A 23,766-nucleotide genomic window follows, 5' to 3' on the forward strand; every position below is an offset into this window, starting at 1 on the left:
TTTGTATGCTGCCTTCTTTGTTAAAGCTAAACAAAGGATAACTAAAAAAAGGATAAAAGAAAAAAACTGACCATAGTATATTGACTAAATGTCATAATGTGGCTTTCTACCCAAGTGTAGGTTTTTATCAAAGAGATTCACAAAACTGGTCAGGGGACTCAAGGCCAATCCTCTGTGGTGTCTGGGAACTAAGATAGGGTTTAAACTATATAAACTGAGATATTACCATAGGCTCCTCACCACCTGAGACTGTTTGAGCTCTTGTTCTTCTGGTCTGGGAACCCTGCTGGTGGTAGACAACAGGGGAAGACGATCTTTAGTTTACAATATATGTTTTCATTGCCAAGTGGAAGTAATGGGGAAGGGAGGGTGTTTGGGCAGTAGTGCAGGTTGAGTGAGGACAAACTGAATGGACATGGGGGGAATTAATTCTCAAAAGAGGTGAGGAGTGACAGAAAGGGAGGATATTTTTGTGAATATATAAAAAAAACTGAACTGAAGCATACGAGCTGTGAGATTGATGGGCAGCAGTAAAGAGCACAATTAATTTGGAAAGTAACTGCAGTTGTGATTCGTTGATGTGATTACACAAAACGTAGGTTAAGAAGTGAACTTTTAGTGTGCTGTCAGTAACTTCTGAGTAAAGTACTTTAATATTAAGACAGACAAAGTAAAAAAATAAAAAATAAAAAAAATCAAGACAGTCTGAGCCACAGAAGTTATCAGGCTTGCATTCCCCTGTTGGAGGAAAGACACAGATTCTTTTCCCTGAACTGTAACGTAATCCCCAGCCAGTGCAGTATCTTTAATCGCAACCAAAGTAGAAAATGATGTTAAAGCTACAGTAACACCAGAGAAAACAGTTCTGTGTCCTGAAAATGTTAGAGAGTTACTGTGCTTAGTGAAAGTTCAAAGAAAGTTCACAAAAAGACATGAACTGGAAGAAAATTATCAAATGCAGAAAAAGACAAAAATAGAAGTTGTAGTTTCATCCAAGCAATCCAAAAGACATGGCGCAAGTAAGATGACAATATCAGTGTAGTTTAGCCGGCAGTGCTTTACAAAAGACATGTCCTGGATGTTGTTGTGCTTATACTAAATTACATAACCTGGAAGACAGTTAGCAGTTGTTTCATTCACACACATGTATACAGTATACAGCCATTTTGACATTTACAGTCAACCCAAAACTTCCTATTAATTGATAAGTGTGATGATATTCTATATTTTTTTTACTGTCAACAAATCCCATGAAAAGACCAAAACCAACAATTAATTGATTCTACTAACAAGTATTGTCTGTGTAGCAAAAGCCTGATATAAAGCAGCTTATCCCTCTGTGACATAGGCCTCCATTGTTGTCCATAAAATAGTAAAAACATTAATGAGCCACACTGTTGCACTGGCTGACATGTTTCTTCATTACCATGAACACATACACTGCAGTTTATTTTGAGTCGATCCCACATACACTGTGCAGTTTCTGTAAATACTCACCAGAGCACCACGTGTATTAATCAGTGGCTGAAAAACAAATGCTAAAACATTTGCTAAAAAACACAGCGCCCCACTGTTTTAGGAAATCAGTGAGCCTTGTTTAAAAACAAAACTACATAATTGTGAGCCGTGAAATTTTCATCTTCAGTAGGAACCAACGGCCTTGAGGCTGAGTGCCACAGACAAGGTAGGGAAGTTGCAAAGTAGTGAGTGATGAACAACAAACACATTGTTGGTTGTGGTCTTTTTATGGAATTTGATGACAATAAAAATAGAGAATAATGCTAACTTCTAATCACAAGTGAAGGCTACCTTTATCCAAGAAGCAATCTCAAATGCATTGGTTGGTACAAACAGAAGCCATCTACCTACATACACATTTAATATCATTAGGAATTGTGCGACTGTAATTAACCTTCCCTAGGTCCTCGCACTAACGCAGTGATAGGAAACTGTTTAAACATATGGTTTCCTATGATGGCTTCTTAATGAGCCTACTGTTGTCCAGTCCTTAGGGACTTGTCATTCAAGGGAAAGGCTGACATCAGCACCTGTACTTTTCCTTATACTTGGCTTGATAATGCCAAGCTCACTGCTGTGACTCAGCTATGTGACAAACATCTGACTCAGATCTTCTGACAGTTTGTTGAGCTGAATCTCCCCTGATGCTATGACTCAGGAGTCTCTGGAGAACGTTTGATCTGATGCGGTGCTGTCCTTAATCTTACTTGCCAATGGTTATTACTGGAATGGTCATTCTGCTGGCACAAAGCAGTAAAGTCAACATTTTCTCCAATACGTCAAACATAGCTAAGCACAGAGTAGTAGTGGGAGAGGAGGACGTAGTAATCCTACAGAGGCAAGAAGAAAGAACGGTAAAATAGAAGTAGCATAGAGAGCAGGAAGGAAATGCGAGGAGAAAGCGATACCTGCTTAGTACAAAAGTGGAAATTTTAAATGCAAGGAGGAGCAAAGAAGGTGATTTGTTGTGTGGTACACCCACAACACTGAGACATGCCAACAGAGAGGAGGTAAATGACACAGCAAGGCCTGCCTGCTTAAGGCATTCAGAGAACAAAGAAAATGATGGTCACTATGCTGGAAGTAACATAACAAGGAAAGGGAGACAAGTCAAAGAAAGAGCAGGATGGAGGAAAATGTGGGGGTTCAGAAATATGTACCATAAGAGGAGGAGCCGGGGCCTGATCACTGACACCATCCGTCATACTTGAGGATCGGAGTCTGTTTGAAAGCTGGCCCTGTTAAAAAAAGTAAGTAGGGATAAAAGAAAAACAATTTATTGCTAAAACTGCCTGTCACTCTAATGTCTGACACAAAAAGGAAATCAATTAGACTGCCTACATTTACACCATTAAGTCGTTTAAATGTGGAGTGATTTGGGTTTTGACAACTGAAAACTGCAGTGTTCAGGTCTCACCAAAGCAGGGCTAGGCCCCGGCACTTCACCATTGGTATCGGGAGTGAGCGACAGCCTCAGATTTAAATCTTCAGAGAACTCCTGGGTGACAGGTGTTGGTGGGTGTTGTGGTGTCAAGATGGAGGAGGGGCCAGGCAGAGACTGTGCCATGCTGTCGTTAGGATCCTCCTCTGTGATGAGTTCCCAGGACTACAGGAGCAACAAGGAGACACAGCCATGAAACCAAAATAATATTTTAGTGACCTTATCACTTGAGACAGCTGTGGCTCAGTATGCATATGTATGTATGTGTATCTCACATTGTCCAGGTCCCTGGGCTCCAGGTGCTCGTTCTCTAGGTCTTCACTGATGTGGCGTCTCGAACGGAAAACACGGTGAGCTTCCTGATTGATCTGCCGCTGTTGATTGTCACTCTCAGTCTCTGAAATCACATCACTGAAAGAGAAGAAGTGATTTCATACAAAAGAAAGTGTTAGTAAGTCACACAATTGATAGGTAAGGTATTATTACAGTGAAGTAGGATTGGACCGGTAAAAATGGCTGAAAATTATTACTGTTAAATAGACGGATTTAGCCAATGTTCGCCTAAATCTACCACTCGTCATTCTAATTTGTACAGGCTCATTCAGACTGAGGAGGCAAAGTGAATTTGAGGAAATAATGAGGATACATAATATCTGTGACTTATGTGTCTAACAAGCTATTGTTGTGTCTCACCTGCATATTTTAACAGTTTGACATTTTGAGCAATATGCTTATTCACTTTCCTGCCAAGAGTTAGATGATAAGACTGATACCACACTCATATCTGTCTCCTAAATATGAAGCTAAAGCAGAAGGAGATTAGCTTAGCTTAGCAGAAAGCATTGTGCTAAACTTTGAGAAAAGATATTCTCATTTAACTAACGTAAAAATATATTTTAAAACTAAAAACACGAGGAGAGAGATCGAGCGTACATGTTGGAGGGCCGTTTCCACTGTGTAGAGCGTTTGTTGTGGTTGACATAGTAGGTGCGTCCCAGGTTATCCACCTTCTCTTCCCAGCCTGGGGGCAATGGGGGCAGCAGCTGCTGTGGTCGCTGGGAGCCTGAGTCCGCAGACTCATCCCATCCCTGAAAGAGAAAGATTTTTGGACATAAGGTAGTATGAGTAACTCACTGGTAGCTCAGGCCAAAGATCCCATGGTCACAGATATCCCAGTGAGCTGACAGCTCGTCAGACACACGTGAACTTCTGCACACATCCAATTTAAGAGGGGATTCAAGCATGGAAATACATTAAAGATGTTGGATACACTTGTGGCTGGTTAGAACTTTTGGCTGGTTAGAGAGCTGTGTTGTGGTTTGAAATGTTTTTGTTAACATTTACTGGTGTTTATTTTCGTCTGACAAGCTGCCGGCTGGGTGGGATATCTCCGACCACAGGATGTAAAGCTGAGCTAATGTGCATCAATATCACATCATCAACAGCGTTGACAAATATGAACACTCTTTAAGGATAGGCTGGCAGAGAAGTAACCATGAAAAAAATAAATAAAAAAAAAAACAATAATCAGTGAAGCCGGCGTAATACATTTCATTTTGGAGGTCAGTGTACAGAGGTAAAAAAGATATCTAGAGAGTGAAAATGAGGGATTTTTCACAGTGAGAGCATGTAGTGAAGGGAGGTTAGCAGAGTGGCATTGAAGTTTTCGTGCTTTTGCTGCTAAATGTCACTTTATCTGTGAAACCTTTCACTGTCAGAAAATTTATAGCACCTCTCTAGCACTCCACAAGAAATCCACACTTGAAACACGTACACATGCAAGAACACACATAAAGTAAAAGAGGAGAAGCTCCTATTTTTCCAAATAACAGGCAGTATTGTAAATGGTTTTTCCATACCCTGACCTGGAAAAGACTTTCACCAGATTCTGGCAGCAAGATGCTGCCCAAATTCTTAGAGAAAAGACTAAAAATAAGAGCCATCCTTTCTCCTCTCACTCTTAGCAAAAAACACTCTCTCATTTCTATTGGTCCAAATTGAGAAACTCACTTTCATCTTTAAGCTTAGAACTGTGTTTTCTTTTTGCGGAAGGAAGGAATAAAACTAGAATCTGGTTTGGCTTCAGGTTATTATGAACGAGACGGTCAAAAGGAGGCCTTAGGTAATGCTAAGTCAGCAGTTAAAACAAACTCACTAACAATAGTGGCCAAGACCTTACCTCAGCCTCCTCTCTCATCTCTCCAGCCTCCTCCTCTTGTCCTCCTTGTTTGGGCAGATAGGCCATCTTCAGACGCAGGTAACCCTTCACCCTGGACTTGTGACTAGAAGGATAACATCAGCAAAAATGGACCCACTTGAAAACAGCACATCAAAACCAGGTGGCCTGCATCATCAGAGCCCCTAGTAGGCTAATGCTTAGAAATGTAGGGGAGTTTCCAAACTGCCTATTAGCAGCAGATGGTCTTTCACCTTCAATGTTTAACCGACCATCACATGAACTTACTGCTTTCTGGAGTTATGACACCAGTCTACAAACCATGAATAAAGTTACTGTGAGTTTAATAATCTGTCAATTTCTATTCCACTTGCTAATGGGGGCAAACGAGACACAATTTAACCTAAGAAGTTGAATTACTGGTATCCAGTTTCACAGTTTACTTGTCACATCCTGTTTGTCAAATCCGGTAGAAACTGACCTTCTGGGCCGCAAGAGGAAGTCTTTAAATGTGTAGGGACGCTCCATTGCAGGGTCCTCTGTCTGCAAATTAAGAGGAGGCATTTGTTGACAGTAATCAATTGAACACACAAGCAAATACACGTTAAAGAGTATCAAAATATCAGAGTCATGAGTTTACAGCACGGCTGGAACCTTCTCTGCACAGCCATCCCAGGATCATTATGCAACAGTGAGCTTCTCCTGTTACATATTGAACAAGGCCAAACCAGTCCACACTGGCTGCTCACCACATATTCCTCTGTAACGTACCACTGAATCGGTTTCCATCAAAAATACAATCTTGAATGCAAGTTTGGTAAAAAAAACAAACAAAATAACAATAATTTGAGATGTGATGAAGCTGTTGGGACCAAACCGTCCTAAACATCTTAGACATTAAGACTTGATAATAAGTTTGGTAAATAATGTATTTAAAATAACTGTTTGAAAACACTGTTGTTAAAAGCAATATGAAGCAACATGTACCCTATCTTCAAGCTTCCACAAGTCAAATGTAGCTACCAGATTGCTTCAGACGAGTCAGTATGGCTGATTAATGAAAAGTAAAAGAGGAGTATCTAGGAGAAGCTAGTATAGAAAAAAGGTGATGACTAAAGTAACATCCAGTAACTATGAATAAGACTCCAATTCCTACAACATGTAGTCATGCATAAAACTAATTAATTGAATCAAAACACACATAAACCGCAGATTACACCATCTATACAAGCATTGCAGTAGCTAATTCATGCTCAGCCAATTTATTTAATGGCTAAAAATTGATTTTCAGCATTTGCTGCATCAGGACCGAATATTATTTATCCTGTCCACTGTCTTTATCTCTCAACATGACTCAGCTGTGGCTTTTAGCTGCTGCTAATTTCCTGGACCTATGGGAGCCAAATAGGACATTAATAATTAACCCCAATACATTTTACTGATACGCTTTTAAAAAGGTTCACAACTTAGACAGAACTTCAGAGAGCGACAACCAGTCTGACAGCACGGCTCTCAACTAATGAGAGAGTAGAGGAAGTGCTGCTTTAGAATGATTTGTAGGTGTATTTGTTTGACTTTCAGGTCCTGTGGTTACTTACATCAAACCTAAACTGTAAAAACTCCAAAGCAGCACACACTGGTTCTGCATGTTATTGTTTTCAAAAGCTTTTATCTCCCAGCAGTCCACAGTTTCCAAGTGAGTGAGTGCATGAATTTGACAAGTGTAGCTTTTTCCATTGGTTCTGAGGGTAGCCTGCCCCCAGGACAGTCACCTCTGTTTACATTCTAGACAGGCCGCTTTCCATTTCTAACAAGGAGGGTGCTGTTTGACCACAAAACAAGGTACTTGTGTGGCTAGCACTTTCTCACACACAAACACACTCTTTGCCTGACCTTCACAGAGGTTAATCAGGCAGAGAAAAACTGAAGATAAGAAACAGCTGAGTATTCAAAACAGTGTTATAACAGTCAGTCTGGCTGCATACACACAGATAGATGCAAATAACTCACCGGCAAGTGACTGAGAGGAACATCAACTTGTCCCAGGAAATCATCTCTGGTCTAGGAAAGAAAACAAGGTCACCTTCAGCAGCTAAATTTTAGAAGTAACAGCTTTTTGAGTGTGCCTGGGGAATACCAAAATTTCCAGCAGGGGAAGAGAGAGGAAAAACCACAATATTGAGGTGAATTACCTAATGCACCTTAAGGTTCAGCAACATTTTGTGTTTATTTTTCACAGACAGAGTGAAAGAGATAAAGATTTTAATTTTATGGACAGTCCCATCCAGAAATAACCTCTAGCCTTTTTATGAACACCTGTAGTGATCTGAAAATCTCAGATGGTTGCAAAACAGTAAAGTGCAATTATGTTTGACCAATTTCTACCACATGTTTCTGAGATTATCATACAATATTTGCTCTAGTTTGTTGTGGCTTATCAGGCAACAATGCTTTTATCTTCTCTGCCGATCAGCACAGATTTCCACAAGTGTCCAGGCAGAAGGCTCAGTCTAGGGTTTTATTTATGGACAGGCCTTTGGTTTCATTTCATAGGAGAAGAACCCGTGAACCCAGCAAGGAAAAATAACATCCACTGCCACCAGATTGAAGCCAAGTCAGCCAGACAGAGGGAGAGAAGGATAGAGGTGACAACAGGGGGGAAACCAGGGAAGGTTTGTGTTTCAGAATTAAGAAGCCTGTAGTTTGTCCATCCTTATGTCGTAATTAATGCAGACTGAGAGGAAAAGGGGGAGATTGACGGATGATTGGGCTGCACAGCAGCAGCCCCCAGAGCAGTGATTACCTGTGTGAGATGGAAAAGGCCATTCTTGGAAGAAGCCTGTGTATGGGACACAACTGGTTTAGACAACAGGCATTAACTAACAGTGATGTTTGTTTGTAGACACTGGTTTGACCTGAAAGGTTGAGTTGAAACAATGCGCGATATTTCTGTTAGTCCAGTGTTTCTCAGTTTGAGTTATGATCCACCTGTGGGTTGTGGGAGACTTAATGGGTTGCCAAGGGGTCAACAATAAAAACACATTAACCAACTGTCGTCAAGTGAAGACTACCTTGCAATAAAGAGCAACCTGGCAGTCAGGTTCACTGCTGCACAAAAGTAGTGCAGTTCTAAAAATTCAGTATGGAGTTAGGGAAAAAAATTCCAATTTAAGTGTGGGGAACCCTGTATATCAACCTGATTTGATAATGAAATTAATGATGTTTGTGGTCCCTTTTTAACTTTGAGTCAGCAAACAAGAGCTTTGAAGAAAAAATGTGTGTGAAAAAGGGTTCAAAATCACTTCTTTAGTCCTTAGCGCTTCCTTAAATCTCATCAAATGTAGTTCTGCAATGTCAAAAATTAAGTCATGTGGTAAAAATGGTTGGTAATTTCTTACAACATTGCTGGCCAAGTCCCGGTTTTTCACACTGATACGAGGTTAAGGTATACAGCAATCACACTGGTTTACTCTGATCGTCAGAAGAAAAAGTAAAAGCAGTGTTGGAAAGTGAGTACACTGGGCTCCCACCACAGTTAACAGACCTGGAATTCAATGGTGAGAGGTTACAAAATGAGTCACATAATAACGCTGAGTTATTAATGCACAGGCACGTAAACAAACTCTCTCTCACACACACACACAAATCCACATACAAACATACACTCACACACCGTTTAAACAATTTCTTCTTGGAAAAGCCAGAGCCACTACTGTGTGTAAATGACAGCAGTATCTGCTTTCATTTCCCAAAACAACTAGACAATTCATTTACTGCTTGCATAACGCCCAGGTAATTCAAAACAGTGCGTCATAAGTTTTCTCTGAACTAGAAGAGGGCAACAAAAGCAACCTGGACCACAGCATGAGTATGAGTATGACAGTATCATATTACACTCTTTCCCATGTGTTGATCTGTAACCCACAACGTGATTTTGTGAAGCACTTAGTAACTTTGTTTTGTCGTTGTAGTGCTATATAAATAAAGTTTAGAATTACAATGAATGTTGCAAACCAGGCAAGACGTTCAGCACTGATGAGTCACTATGAGCATTTAATCTTCACCTGGAAATCTCATTTGCTACATTGCTTGAACCTATAAAAAAATAGTGGTACTGTAGCTTGTAACCTATGAAATAGTCAGTGGCAACGACAGTATACCATGGGACTCATGCACTCCTGGGACACATGGCTGTTTTTTCTGTCCTTAACAATAACAAGCATTTTAAGCCATGGGTATGTGTATGTAGAGGGATATAATTGCAGAGTCATCAAAGAGTCACAGTTGAGCCTGCAGCTGCCTCCCAGGGCCAGATTACACTCAGAGAGGAAGGGTGCCACTAACGACCAAGAGAAGGAGGAGGGACGAAGAGTGAAAGAGGCATGAGGCAGATGAGGGATTGTAAAGCTAGCTCAAAAAAAAGTTAGAGAATTAAACACAAACAGATCAGTTCACCCAAATCACAAAACACGTACTTCTCACATATGTTGTATGCAGATAGTTTCAGGTGTTATATATTAGTCTCTGAGATTTCTCCCGCAACCCCAATACAATGGAAGTGAATGCAACTTAATTTGTGGTGCTCACAGCATTGAAAAAATAAATTAAAAAAATTCAACAGCAACATTCCTTTCCAGAAACAATGTCCATGTTACTCTCCGATAATCCACAGAACACGTCAACAGTTTTCATAGACACTGTTTATGAAGAGAGATGTTGCTGATTTAAAATGTTATTTTTAAATACTGTGAGCACCAAATGTGAAATTTCATTCATTCATATTGGACCTGAACAAATAAAACCAAAACTATCAGCATGCCTGGATACCACAAGAGACAAGTGAGAAAAATAAATAGTTTTTTGTAATTTGGGTGAGCCGATCCCTTAAGACAGTATGAAAGTAGATACGGTGATACGAATTGCCAGTGCTAACTGTAACTGCTGTACTGAACTGCTATAAAGCTACATGAAGAAGTGGTAACGGACTGGGAGTTTATGATATAGAGAAACCTGGAACAAGTCCAGGCTGGCACTGAAGTGTGAAAAGGTTGTCTCACCTACTCAACAGTCTCCGTGCTGACACAACAGAATTACAATGCCATGCAACTCTGAGAGATCAGAGCTGACAGAGAAAAGCCCTTCACAACAATAGCAATATAAATCCCTCTCACATGCTACTGGACCAAAATAAAAAGAGTGCCCCTCCATCCATCCACAATCCCATCTCAGGTAAATATAGCAAACCCAGTGACCTGCAAGAGCTCTTTGTGAATGGCAACTGGGGGGCGTCGAGGCAGGGCTGTAACGAGGGCATGGCACGGTGGCATAGCTGTCTGCAGACTGTCTAGCTGACACACACACACACACACAAACACACACACACACACACACTATCCCATGCGCAGCTTTAAAAAGGGGCACTCCAACTCCAGGCTACCAGTTGGGGAAGACCTGTCATTATGGTCTAAATGAGGATTTCCTTGTTGCATGAGAAACTGGATGCCCTGGGGTAACACAACACTGCATGTCTTAAAAAAGGGAAAGGAGAAGGTGTGTAAAATGCATTCAAGTGTAGCCTAAGTGCTGTCAAAACCAATGACCAAAAATATATTAAGACTGTAAATGTATTAGTGGAGAAGAGCCAATATTATCAAGCCAATCACATCGTAGGTCTCAAATTCTGAGACAAAACCAGAAATATTTTACCAAATCTTACACCATCTTGGATTTAGAACATTTGGGTTCAAGTTTAGCAATTAGCATACTGCAGATATCTTTTGTTATCTAGCCTTACTGGTCAGGAAGGCAAGTAACTGGTTTATTAAAAATGTTATTCATGTGATAAAAGCCTGGCATAGCACCATTTTCGTGAAACATAGATGTTTTTAAGTTAGAGATGAAGCCTATGGCACACGAAACAAAATGTATCTCATCTCCTTATTGTGGCAGATAATTAAATAATTACAGTACACAACAGTGTACAGTATTAAAAGTGCCCTGAGGAGTTTAACAAAAGTTATGTTTACATTCAGTGTCACTCACCAAAACTCACTGTGTGTATCCTTGAGGTCTGACAAACATATTCAATGCATTTCCTTCCTCAAACATTTGCTAGATTTAAAAAGTGCATTGTTACACCCATGTTAACTTGCTAGCAGTCTTTTTTGTCACTGCCTTTGCTGGTGCATTGCTGTGTATCTTGACACATTATTGCCACCTGTCGATCACTGGAATAATGTGAAATAATTGGCAGGACCGTGTATCGCATCACCCTCTTGTCCGCATGTGAGTCCTCGTGCACGAGACAAACAAAACGGGGACCTACTCATAAAAAAAACTGCTCCATAGCACTACTGGAAGTCAAAAACTTCACAAGGCACCTTTTAATTTTGATTCATTATAATTCATTGGTGTAGTACAATGGTTCCAAAGGGGTTGCAAGAAAAATCGAAGGAGTCGTGAGATGATTAACAGGATAGGAAAGCAGAAAATGAATTTGCTATAACCTTCAAAAATCAATCTGAGAAGTAAAAATTACTCTAAATTGGCTAACTGGTCACAACTCATTTACATACAACCTGTGACAAGAAGTCATAAAGAGACATTGCTTCATTTTCAGAGGTCTCAAGCCAAAAACGTTTGGAACCACAAAAGTGCAGGTTGTATAAATTGAAAAAAAGAGGGAAGCGTGCACAATATTGAAGTTTGTGTTTTAGAGAATCCCTGCAGACTCCTGACAGCTTCATGAGAAACAAATGGGAGTAATCCTTACATAGTCAATGACAGCCCCATAATTTAAATATCTATTATATTACGGTTATTTACAGCTGCAACCTCAAGTTTCAGTTTATTATCCAAATTTAAAATGGTGGTGGTGGTGGGGGTGTACAGAACATACTGCTGCTTAAAAGTCCAATATCTAAAGTGATTTAAGAAGAACCTTGTGAATGATAAATAAGGTAATATGACATACTGATTATAAAAGTGCAACCTTTAGATCAGTTTTGCTTCCAGAGCTTGAGCTATACATATAAGGAGAACAGACAGTTACATCAAAAGACTTCAGGCTTTCAGGAAACATAGATACTGATAGATTGTAAAACTTCTTGATCCTTGTTTGGGCCATAATGACGTCTAAGTTCTTAAGCGCTCAAGGAGCAGCTGCGAGGATACGAATCCATACCAGCCTTGGGCCAAAGAAGACATGCCGCCTGGCCACTCTCAAAATCAACAACCACGTTTGAAACAGACTAAAGATAGAAACAGTCAACTCTCAAAGAGCACTGGCTGCAGTTAAGGGTATTACCAAACTTAAGTGTCACATTTCTGTGAAACAGAAGGCAACAAGTGCATGGGGAGAAATTATTATTTATCTATAAGCCTGTTCCTGTTTTCCTTTCATGACCGAATGGGCCGATGTGTGTAAAAATTCAAATGCCTGTTTGTAAAGTGAAAGAAAGCCAGTGTGTGTGATTTAGCTCAGCAACCATGTCTGTCCTTTTCACTTCACAGGATGTCACCACCCTCTTCCAGCACCATATGGATCTCTCCTCATCTGGGCTGGATTCAGTGAGTGAAATAAGGGAAATATCAGCAACTACACAAATTAGATGTGAAATATTTAAGACATTCCACAAAGTTCGCATCATTTAGGTAACATACATTTCACCCTGATTCTCATTTGAAATGTCCATGGCCCTACTTAATGCAACCACTTCTTCTGGCTACACTACACACAGGCTATCGTGTGTTCAACTAAATGTCAGTCATATGAGCAACATGACCCCTCCACTATTTTCTGTGACTGTTTACAGTTCATTCTCAAGTTAATTACGTCATCATTAAAACTAAAACCCTGCAAGTCTCATTGTCAAATGTCATTATAATATTTATAAAATATTTTTTCCATTTAAAAAGTTTTTCGCCAAACCTTTTAGACACAGGCTAACAGTCATACTAAAGTTTTCCAATAATCTTTACCTTGGGAGTATTCCTCATCGAATCATTGCCAAGGCTTACATCCTGATCTCCACCTCCGCCTGGGGTAAAATATATCTTGAAATGAGGTTGCCTTCTGGAAGTATCCCCACTGATTTTGAAAGTACAACCATTAGATCTGTTTCTTTCTTCCATTCTCTGTGTCTCCATGTCTGTTTGGTTCTCCTCTATAGCTTGGCTATCTGCACCAGTTTCCTGGTGATTCTCCAGCAACAGCCTCTGATGAGACGAGCTTCTCTCCAGTCGAATTCTGGGGTAACACACTATAGGGCTACCTCTTGAACAGGCAAATCCAACATCTGTGCAATCTTCCTGGGATGCAGCAGCCTGTAGCCTGCCCTGGCTCTGATCCTGGTTCTGATTTTGCTGGAGCTGAAACACTAGTCTCTGTGTTCCGCCATTAACAACAGAGCACTGGTCCGAGCTCGGCTGCTGGACAGACCAGCCAGTACCACCATAAGGGAGGATTCTAAAATGCTGGATGTCAGAACTGTCAGGAGAGTTCCTCTGGATACAAATACCACCAACACTGATACCAGGTTGGCCTCTGTTAAACATAGTATGGCCATTGGAACCAATACTAAAGACCCTGTGTTTGGGCAGGTTCGGCTCTGTCAGAAAAGTTTGTGAGTTTAAAGAATCTGGGCTGTAGTATGGAGGAGGTGGCTGTCGGGGAACGTCTTCTCGGATCTGTGATTCAGTATAGGCAGGCGCAGGTCCTGGAGGTGTATAACAGGGTGGCGGGACATCAACAGCATGACCACGGGAATCTCCATTACTTGATCCATTGGAGCGCTGAAGGGAGATGTGCATGGAGGAGCTCTTTGTGGGCCGCGGCTCAGCGTAGGCAGCAAGCTGGGGTATGAACATGGAGGAGCTGCGTTTAAGCGAAGGCTCTGACCTCGAACCAAAAGCTCTTGATGGGACATGCTGCGCAGCTGGCTCCTGAGAAGGCCTTGATACCAGAGGCGGCTGCATGCAGAGCGCCGTGACCACATCATTGTCTCCCTGCTGCTCTTCGGAGCCTGCTTCCAGTATCTCCGGGGCTGTGTTACTGCGGCCTGAGCCAAAGTACAAACGCAGACGTTGTGCCATTTCCACCTCACGTCCCACAGCTCCCGTTCCCTCTCACTTTCTTTTTGACTGGCTGTTTGGTTCTCTCCTCTAGCTCACGTCTCGGTCTCTTAGTGTCGCCCACTTCTCTCCTTTGGCTGGCTGGATGACTGATCCCCTTTTTTTTTCTTCCACTCTCTCTTGCTCCCCCCCCTCCCACCCTCTCCGAGTCTCTTCCACAACTTTCCTTCCCACAGTAAACTGTATGGAGGAAAGAAGTCACACCACAAAAACTAAACTGCCACTGCTGACAACTTTACACTACGCACTCAAATGAATGGCAGAGTGGAGGCTAAAGAAAGGAATGGTGAGGGGGAGAAAAAAAAAAGAAGGATCCCTGTATGCCAGACTCTTAGCACTACCAAGCACTAGCGACAGGCAGCAGAAATAGCCTGAGCCGAGTGACGGCCAGCATTCCTGACATGACTGGATAAGAGCGGCCGGCAATCCTGGTTTCCGAGGTGACAGTGGGTTGCTTGTCAGTCATGTGACTACAAATGGCCCCACCACCTCCTCTTACAAACCCATGCTGCCCTCAAGTGCCAACTGGCCCCCCAAAGACATCCAACTTACCACTGTCCATCCATCCCTTCCTCCATTCACATGATCTCTTTTTTTTTCCCTGCCTCCACACCTCATCAATATCCTCACCCCTAGGTCCACGCAGGTTGGTAGTTTTTAACCCCAATAACTTACCTCTTAACTTTGACATTGCCCACCACTTCATCTCTTTACCTAAAACTGCTATCTGAGTATCTGAGTGTAGCTCAGTTTCTTGTAGTATCACTAAATATTTTACTCGCAACACCACTGCCTTTATCATTAAAGATAACTAGTAACTTATCACTGGTAAATATGACCTCTACACTCTCTCTTCATTAAAAGACCATAACATCACCCTGTCTGCGGTTACTGATCTGCCTGAGCATCCAGGAGGGGGAAGGTACAGACAAAGAGAAGGAGAAATGACAGAAGAAACAGATCCTGAATCTGTTGTATACAAACACATAAATGACGTCCATATCCTTTTTTTAACAGGTGCACTGGTCACAACATGAAGTAAAACTTTCCTTGCTAAATGGTCCCACTAAAAATGCTAAATTCCCCAACAAATCTGGAGGACAAATTGAGCCCTGTTACTTCTTGTAGCTTGGAAACATAAAAAAGAAGCATAAAGAAGCTGCTGCTAAAAATGGACCAGAAAAAAAAGGCAGCAGCAGAGCGAAGAGCAGAATATCTGACAGATTGCAGCTTTGATCAGACCTCTCTGGAGAAAGATATCTAAGTCTTCTTCAGACGGAATAGACTATGCTGTCTCCCATACACAGCCAAACACTTAACTGTCTGGTGGTTTTATAGGCCACTGTGTTTGCATCCAAAAACCGCCCAAGATACAACTCAGCTGTGATCCTAGTCTGCAATGCTGAAATTAGGCACACAAATTATGATGCTTAAGCACTTGTAATATACTATTTGGCTACAGCACAAGGTAAAACAGAGAGAGACATTTTCACAACATACTGTACATTCATGAGAGCATTCTTTATACTGCTAGACAGCAAAGTGATTCACCAGTGGATCAGCATGTGAAAATGGGGGTTTTAGGCTACTTTGCCTTGAGGCCAGAGTTAGTGTGGAAGCTGTGTGCCTCCATGCACAGAACTGACGAAGCCGATAATTTGGCCTTTTAAAACTGTATCGTCCAAAAAAGTCCATCTTCTATGATTAGTTCGACCTATGGTTTAGCCCTCAGTGCATCACCTTATCTATCTCAAAAGGCAAGCTGCAACAAGCTGACAGCCAAGCCACTTATGGTGCACCACAGTAGGAAAGGGACAAAAAGTAAAAACAAAAAAATGTAAGTTCTCCATTGCGGACAAGAGGGCATCAAGGAGACAGGCGATATTGACTGGAGGCAGAGAAACAGCCACAAGGAAAAGAGTGTAAAGTGAGAAGAAATCGTGGCATGGCAGCCGGTTACATTTAGTGATGACACACTGCCTACAGTGTTAGGCACAGTCAATAAACGTGTGTGTGAAATGTTATGGAGAATGTTCTGTATAAAAGAAACAAAATGCCAATGTGTGGTCCAATGGCAGCAAGCCCAGCTTGCCAAATGACATAACATGCCTGCTTCAAACAAAGCACTACACTGTAGTGTAGGCCTTTTCAACCTCTTTCAGTCTCATATATAGTTCTCCTATATTTTGTAGGCACTTACATTAGTTGACATTTAGTGTATCTAGAGTATTGGTATTAGTACACATAAATAAACCACAATCTATCACATATGCTATAGCACAAAGCTTAGTCAAACTTTTCATATCTTCTGACAAATAAACAATAAATTAATGGATGCAAGAGAACAAGCAGCCCCTTCAAAGAAATACTGGCCAGTGGTGGAGGAGCTGCCTTGGCATGCACCTAGAGATAGACAGAAAAGCACCTCCTCAGACATATAAGGAGAGGACCGAGCTTGAGGCAGCCTGTGCTGTTCTTTCTTGTGTCATCCTCTTCTATACAGCAACAGAGAGCTCCCACTGTACTGAGGGAAAAATTAGAACTGCCCTTTTTGTAGCGGGCTAAGTGCCAGCGATTCCCCTCTGCAGGGGCGTGTAGAACATTCACACAGAACACACACCAATGTACACACTGATTTTATCAGTATATGAAAGATGCACATTAAAGTGACTGAATGAGATTTAATCATAAAATGTACCTATCTTCACTTGATTAAGTTATCAGGAAAACTACAGAATGTGATGTTACAAAAAGACACTCCACAAGCTCAAATCTTTCAATCTCCCACGTCGGTCCTCCATGCACAAAAGCAGTAAGAACTGCATCCGCTGTTTGTTTTATCAAACATCAAACTCAAGATACAGACCCCAGAGTTACTGAGAAGTCATTAGAAACAAATATCACTAAGCCCCTTTCAGGGAAGCCTTTTGCGTCTTCCACAGAACAATGTCTTCATATTATACAGCCACTTCACTACACTCTGTCTCCTCTGAAGATGGTTCGCCATGGTGAAGGTTATACATACCGGTAAGCATGAATTAGTGAATTGATTATCAAGACCTACTCGTGCTGTTTTTAACTGCTACAACTCGACATTGTGCAGACATTTAATCTAGTTGTCATGGCAACTGAGGGCCTACAACAGGCTTCATTTCAAGTCAAGGAAGCTAGTGTTCTCATCTGTGGGGGAAATCTGTGAAATTTGACATAAGAGGAATTTAGTAGTTGTCAGTGGACTACAGCCTTAAAACAGAGCAGTGAAACTAGCAGATAAACAGGCCATACACTGCTTCTGTCCACTTTTCTTCCATGTGTACTGCAATGCATTTCTTTTGAATGAGCCTACAGTTGAAATCCTGGCAATCTGCCAGAGAGTTCACAAGAAGAAGATTGTAAAGACATGGGGGTGCAGATAAAGTCAATACAAATCATTCATGTCGTTGATGATCCCTGTGACGAAATAAAAGCAGAACTATTCCGGGAAAAATGACTTAGCAATACAGGTATGCAGTAATATCAGTTTTACAATCATCACATTTTATTTGGTGGCACATCAATGTTTTATTGGCATAACTGAGACTTAACCATAAAAGAAAGTACTACTGGAAAGCCCATTATCATCAAGGGAAATGGAATGATATGTCATCAAGACAGTGCAATGTCTAAATAGTAGGAACAAACTGCATGACATAAATTAAAAGAGGCATGAGGATCACAGTGGGTGGAACTAAATAAATTAACTGCTGGTGAAAGCAGTCAAAACATGACAGACTGAAATTAAAAATAATGTGCGATATAAGCAACAGAGGGAGTGAAGGGTGACAAGTTACAAAATGGGAATCTTACCAATCTGTTTTCATCAAACACCTCAAAGAGTAGCCTGTGATTCTGCGGACACACCTGTGTTGGCAACAAAATAACAGGGAAGATAACACAGCAGTCATCCAGTGATTATGTGGCATACAAAGCCATTGGAGATGCTCATGCATACAAACTCTCTGTAGGCAACTGCCTGCTTGCTTTTGCGTCACAATAATTCACAACTACTGTGGCTAGAAGGTAGTCAATCTTCTAATCGTTATAACATAGGATTGAACTATAATTCTTTTATAAATAACGAGTGAGGCGTAATCATACGCATGTAGCTAAGCTTCTAAAGTCTAATATGGTCTGTTTGATTACAGTGGTGGAGGAGGTGGGACTCGGCTCTCAGTTAAACTGAAACCAAAGATTAACAACTCTAACACTACCACTCTAGAGTAAACAAGTGCAATAACAGACCATCATAGTGGAGGATACTGGGTAGAAAGGGAATCTGATACAAAATGAACTCACTCTGAAGTAGAATTCCTCGTTCCATTTGGGATTGAGGGTCTGAAACACAAAGTACAGACATGGTTAGACTAATATTTAATTAACTGTGTATTAAAGCACAGTGGACACCATCATTTGTTTGCACAGAAAACAGAACAGATGTATGAAACCTATTCAACTCAGACTGAGAGAAGAGAGTCCAAGTGAGAAGTTAGGCTCAATCTTATGATCCTCTTATGTTGTTAGAGGACGTTTGTAGCTACCAACATGTCCCAGTGATTGGCTTTAGTCCCTAGATTAACAGCCATGAGGATTTTCACCCACTTTCTGGATGGATGAGGTCAGTATGTGGATGTACAGACTCTCTCCTTCTGCCTAACACATTTGATATTTTATTGGACTGAGAACTATGTGACACATCTCATTAAAATTCCTTCGGTGATTGAAATGACTTAAACACTAGAATGTCAATGAAGCCTTAATTTCACAAGTCACTCTGATTAATAAACACTTTACAACATTTTACGGCAGTGATAAAATAACATCTCTGTTAAAACAACTGCTGACATACCAGAATAACAAATGAACCCACTGCCCTATGACAAAAAGCCAATTTAACACTAAAATCTGTCAAATTCTCCTTGATCAAATAATGAAAATTTCCAGAACAGTATGCCAAATATCAATGTTTGGTATGGGGCTCAGGATAACTTCTAGTTACTTATGTTAGTCTCAGACTGGCTCTTCGTGAGATTCATAATTTTTCATGCCATCTTGCCACAAGCCAAACTCTTAGCTTCAACATCAAAGATGCCATCAAAGGTGTCCCACTTAAAGACACATAGAGCCCATAGAAGAGCCGAGCAGTGATTTTTCTGCTCCACATAGCAGTGCATTGTCAGCTATTTATATCCAATAAGGCAACCATGGCCACTGGCAGCATATGTCTGCCTGCATGGAGGCCTGAGCTGCCTGACTCCAGCAGAGGGTTGGCTGGCAGCTATATGTAGCTAACCTTAACTACCAAGAGAAGGAGAAATTTACAAAGAAATAAGAAGCTGCTTGCGGAATCAGTCTACATGACAGTGTTAGAAGCAGCTTCATCATAGTTTCATCCCTGCATATTATGTATTTTCACAAATCCTAGCCATGAAATAACATGCAATGCAGAATAACGTTAACTTTACATGTTCTGTATTACATATGAAGAACATATAGAGATCATTCTAAACCATATAGCCCAGAGCATTCGGCAATGTGAGCAATGAATATGAACATTTGGTTCAAAGTCCCTTATTGACATTAAGATATCATCTGAATGGACTTTACACTAATAGCAAGTAATAGCTCCCCCTGCTGAGAATAGATTTCCTCCCCAAAATAGGCCACTGGGGGAAAAGAGCTTGCCCAATGTCTCCCTCTACACTTTACTGAGCAGGAAAGGAAGCATTTCCTTCTGGTGACTTCCTGTGGTTTCCATCTCTCAAGATGATATGAGATTGCCTTGATTTGAAGGAAGGGTGGTGGTGTTGGAGGTGGGATCAGGAGGATCTGGTGAGCTCAAACAAAGCCACATTTAAGAGGCTGTACTGTAAATGTGTGGTGCAGGTATGGGAGGAGATTACTGTGGCAGGAGTCAATCTCATACGGCGCAAACACATTAGAGTTCCTTAGGTCTGAAACTACAAGCCAAAGGTCTGTGCAGAACATGGGAAGGAGCAACATGCTACAGATGCATGCATCAAAGCCACTTCTTACCTTAGGACCTACCTTTTTAATGGTTTTTGTTTGGACTAAGGCAAGCTCTTTGTTTTCATCCGCAACATAGAGAGAAAGTTTGACATAAGGATCGCTGCAGAAACAAAACAGGAGTTTAAAAAAAAGTGATCTTGAGCCTTTCACAGTTATCACTTTGTAACAGTTCATGCAAATTCACAGGTAAAAATCTGCTACCCACAATCTTATGAGTATTTACCTAATCATATTTCAAATATATACAGATGGTATTGCTGAGAAAATACATACATTTCAGTACAATATTTTAAAAAAAAATTTCCCAATTGGTGAGAATATATTTTTTTTCCACATTTAAGAAAATAAGCCAAAATACAATTAACAAAATTAACGAAATTACAATTTAAAGCCGGCAATATCTGACTAAAAAGTACAAATCTGGCCAAGCATTAAGTGGCAACTTTAAGTACTTGGCCGTTTTTGGACACTCTGTACTAAGACACACTTTTAGGTCTTAAAAGGGAATTAGAGATAAACCGTACAGCCAAGTGTGCCCAACCTTAGTTACTCCTATTTCTAATCTAACATCATGTTAACTGTGGACACAGGTGCTAGAGCCCATATTGCTAGACTACACTCTAACACACTGCTTGTTTCCAGACCTGAAACCTGAGTCTTCCCCAAACAACCCAGCAGATTTAAAAAAAATGCTTGCATGTGGGTATTGTGAGATAAGGCTATAATGTCTTGTTATTGTCTTATTGACAGTGCTAAAAACTTATTGACAGTGCTAAAAATAGAAATTGCAAATGATTTTGATGTGAGCAGCGCAAATAGTAAGCAGAGTGTACGTGACTGTGCTATTTAAGATCAGCCAATTGGTTTATTTGAAGGTGCTGACAGGTTAAAAATCTCCAGCGAGTTCTGGATAGAGGGGCAGAGCTGCACTATTCACCAGGCAGACCAATTACTCTACTGATCTCAGTCCCAACAGGCAAAGCGAGGTACAGTGTCAGATTATAACCTTTCCAAAATCTCCCTTTGAAGAAAACTCCTTAGTAATGGTGTCTGCAACCAGACCACTTACATTAACAAAATCAAAAGTTAACAGAAGAGGAGTTATACATAAAAACCTAAACAAAATTACCACAGCTGAAATAACACAACAAAATAGGAGAATTAAATGTGGATTCAGATCATCAGATCTCTGTCATCTAAAGCTGTACTAGTGAACAATTTAATATCAGAGTATCATACTGACTTATTTTGTCTTACTGAAAACTGGCTGGGTCATGAAGAATATGTACGTACTAAATATAACTCATTCAAAAGCCTTGTTCTTAGTCTTTTACACCCAACCTGGAAAACACGACAGCCAATTCTATTTGTTCAAGTATATCACGCTCCTGGTCCTTATTCTGAATTTTATCAAGTTAAACTTAAAACAGATAAAGTAATTATTGTAGGTGATTTCAATATTTATGTGGATGGATGAATATGATAGCTTTAGTACTGCGTTTACGTTCTTTATTAGATTTGATTGGCTTTTGTCAGAGTGTACATAAACCCACTCACTGTTTTAACCACACCCTCAAACTTGTTCTGGTATATGGCATTGAAATTGAACATTTAATAGTCTTTCCACAGAATCCTTCTTTATAGGGTCATTATTTAATAACTTTTGAACTTCTATTACAGGACTACATGCTATTAGGCAAAAACTCCTACTATAGATGTCTATCTCATAGTGCTGTAGCTAAATTTAAGGAAGCAATTCCATCTGCATTTAATTCAATGCTATGTCTCAATATAACAGAGGACTACTATGCTAATTTCAGCCCCTCCCAAATTGACCATCTTGTTGATAGTGCTGCAGGCTCACTGAGAACGACACTCGATCCTAAGGCCCTTTTAAATAAGAAGATAATAAAACAAACAACGTTAGCTCCATGGTATAACCCCCAATCCCGCAAATTAAAGCAAACAAAGCAAAAACTTGAAAGGACATGGCATTCCAAAAATCTGGAATAATTAGCCTGGCAAGATCTTAAACATATAGGAAAGCCTTATAATGCCAAAGCAGCCTATTACTAAACATTAAAATAAAAACAACCCCAGGTTTCTTTTCAGCACTGTAGCCAGGCTGACGGAGAGTCACCGCTCTATTGACCCATGTATTCCTACAGCCCTCAATAGTAGCGACTTCATGAGCTTCTTTAATGATAAAATAAAAAAAAAAAAAATAAACTATTAGAGAAAAAAATCATCATGTCCTGCCCTCAACCGGTACTGATTTATCTTCAAACACATTAGAAACAGCTGTAAAACCTGATATATATTTTGACTGTTTTGCTCCTATCCTAGGCTAAATTTTACCCTTAGTTGGCCCTTCTTTACTGGATATGATCAATCTGTCTTTATTAAGACAGATTTCTATGTCCCACAGTCTCTTAAAATAGCTGTTATTAAACCGCTTCTTAAAAAGGCCACTGTTGATCCAGGGGTTTTAGCCAACTATAGACCTATATCTAACCTTCCCTTTCTCTCTAAGATCCTTGAGAAAGCAGTCACCTATCAGTTGTGTGACTTTCTAAATAACAGTTTATTTGAGGCTTTTCAGTATTTAGATTCAGGATTTAGAGTGCATCATAGCACAGAGACAGCACTGGTGAAAATTACAAATGACCTTTTAATTGCATCAGACAATGGACTTGTCTCTGTACTTGTCTTGTTAGATCTTAGTGCTGCATTCGACACCATTGACCATCATATCCTATTACTGAGACTGGAACATTTAATTGGCATTGAAGGAACTACTAAGCTTGTTTAAATCCTATCTATCAGATCGATCTCAGTTTGTACATGTTAACAGTGAGTCCTCCGTGCATACCAAAGTTAGTCACAGAGTTCCACAAGGTTCTGTGCTTGGACCAATTCTATGTACCATATATATGCTTCCTTTAGACAATATTATTAGGAAACACTCCATAAACTTTCATTGTTATGCAGATGATACACAATTATCGATCAAGGCTGATGAAACTAATCAGTTAGTTAAACTTCAAACATGCCCTAAGGACATAAAAACCTGGATGACCTGCAATTTTCTAATGTTAAACTCTGACAAAACTGAAGTTATTATACTTGGCCCCAAATACCTCAGAGACACATTATCTAAAGATATACTTACTCTAGATGGCATTGCCCTGGCCTCCAGCACCACCTTAAGGATCCCCTGACTTATCTTTGATCGGGATTTAACTCCAATGAAACAAACTTCAAGGACTGCCTTCTTTCACCTACGCAAAATTGCAAAAATCAGGCACATCCTATCTAAAAATTATGCCGAAAAACTAGTCCACGCATTTGTTACTTCTAGGCTGGATTACTGCAATTCCTCATTATCAGGCTGCCCAAATCTGTGCCTTAAGACTCTCCAGTTGATCCAGTA

General features: G+C 40.4%; 1 protein-coding gene across 10 annotated transcripts in view; it reads right to left on the reverse strand.

The window, feature by feature from the left end:
• The window catches only part of nedd4l (NEDD4 like E3 ubiquitin protein ligase), a 49,107-nt gene that overhangs the window by 17,202 nt on the left and 8,139 nt on the right, over positions 1–23,766 (reverse strand). Inside the window, exons 3-14 of one of the 10 annotated variants that reach the window (XM_044173536.1) lie at positions 20,352–20,433; positions 18,603–18,641; positions 18,114–18,167; positions 7,939–7,974; positions 7,146–7,196; positions 5,617–5,678; positions 5,139–5,241; positions 3,893–4,047; positions 3,235–3,370; positions 2,936–3,124; positions 2,679–2,756; positions 227–286 (exon numbers count right to left, since the gene is read on the reverse strand). In XM_044173536.1, coding sequence (XP_044029471.1) covers positions 227–286; positions 2,679–2,756; positions 2,936–3,124; positions 3,235–3,370; positions 3,893–4,047; positions 5,139–5,241; positions 5,617–5,678; positions 7,146–7,196; positions 7,939–7,974; positions 18,114–18,167; positions 18,603–18,641; positions 20,352–20,433 — 1,045 coding nt within the window. Of the gene's footprint in view, positions 1–226; positions 287–2,678; positions 2,757–2,935; positions 3,125–3,234; positions 3,371–3,892; positions 4,048–5,138; positions 5,242–5,616; positions 5,679–7,145; positions 7,197–7,938; positions 7,975–13,115; positions 14,400–18,113; positions 18,168–18,602; positions 18,642–20,339; positions 20,434–23,766 lie in introns of those variants that run through there. The other 9 variants (XM_044173535.1, XM_044173539.1, XM_044173537.1 and 6 more) reach the window with 9 other exon arrangements.

This window comes from Siniperca chuatsi, linkage group LG18 (assembly GCF_020085105.1).
Source record: "Siniperca chuatsi isolate FFG_IHB_CAS linkage group LG18, ASM2008510v1, whole genome shotgun sequence".
Classification (NCBI taxonomy): Eukaryota; Metazoa; Chordata; class Actinopteri; order Centrarchiformes; family Sinipercidae; genus Siniperca; species Siniperca chuatsi.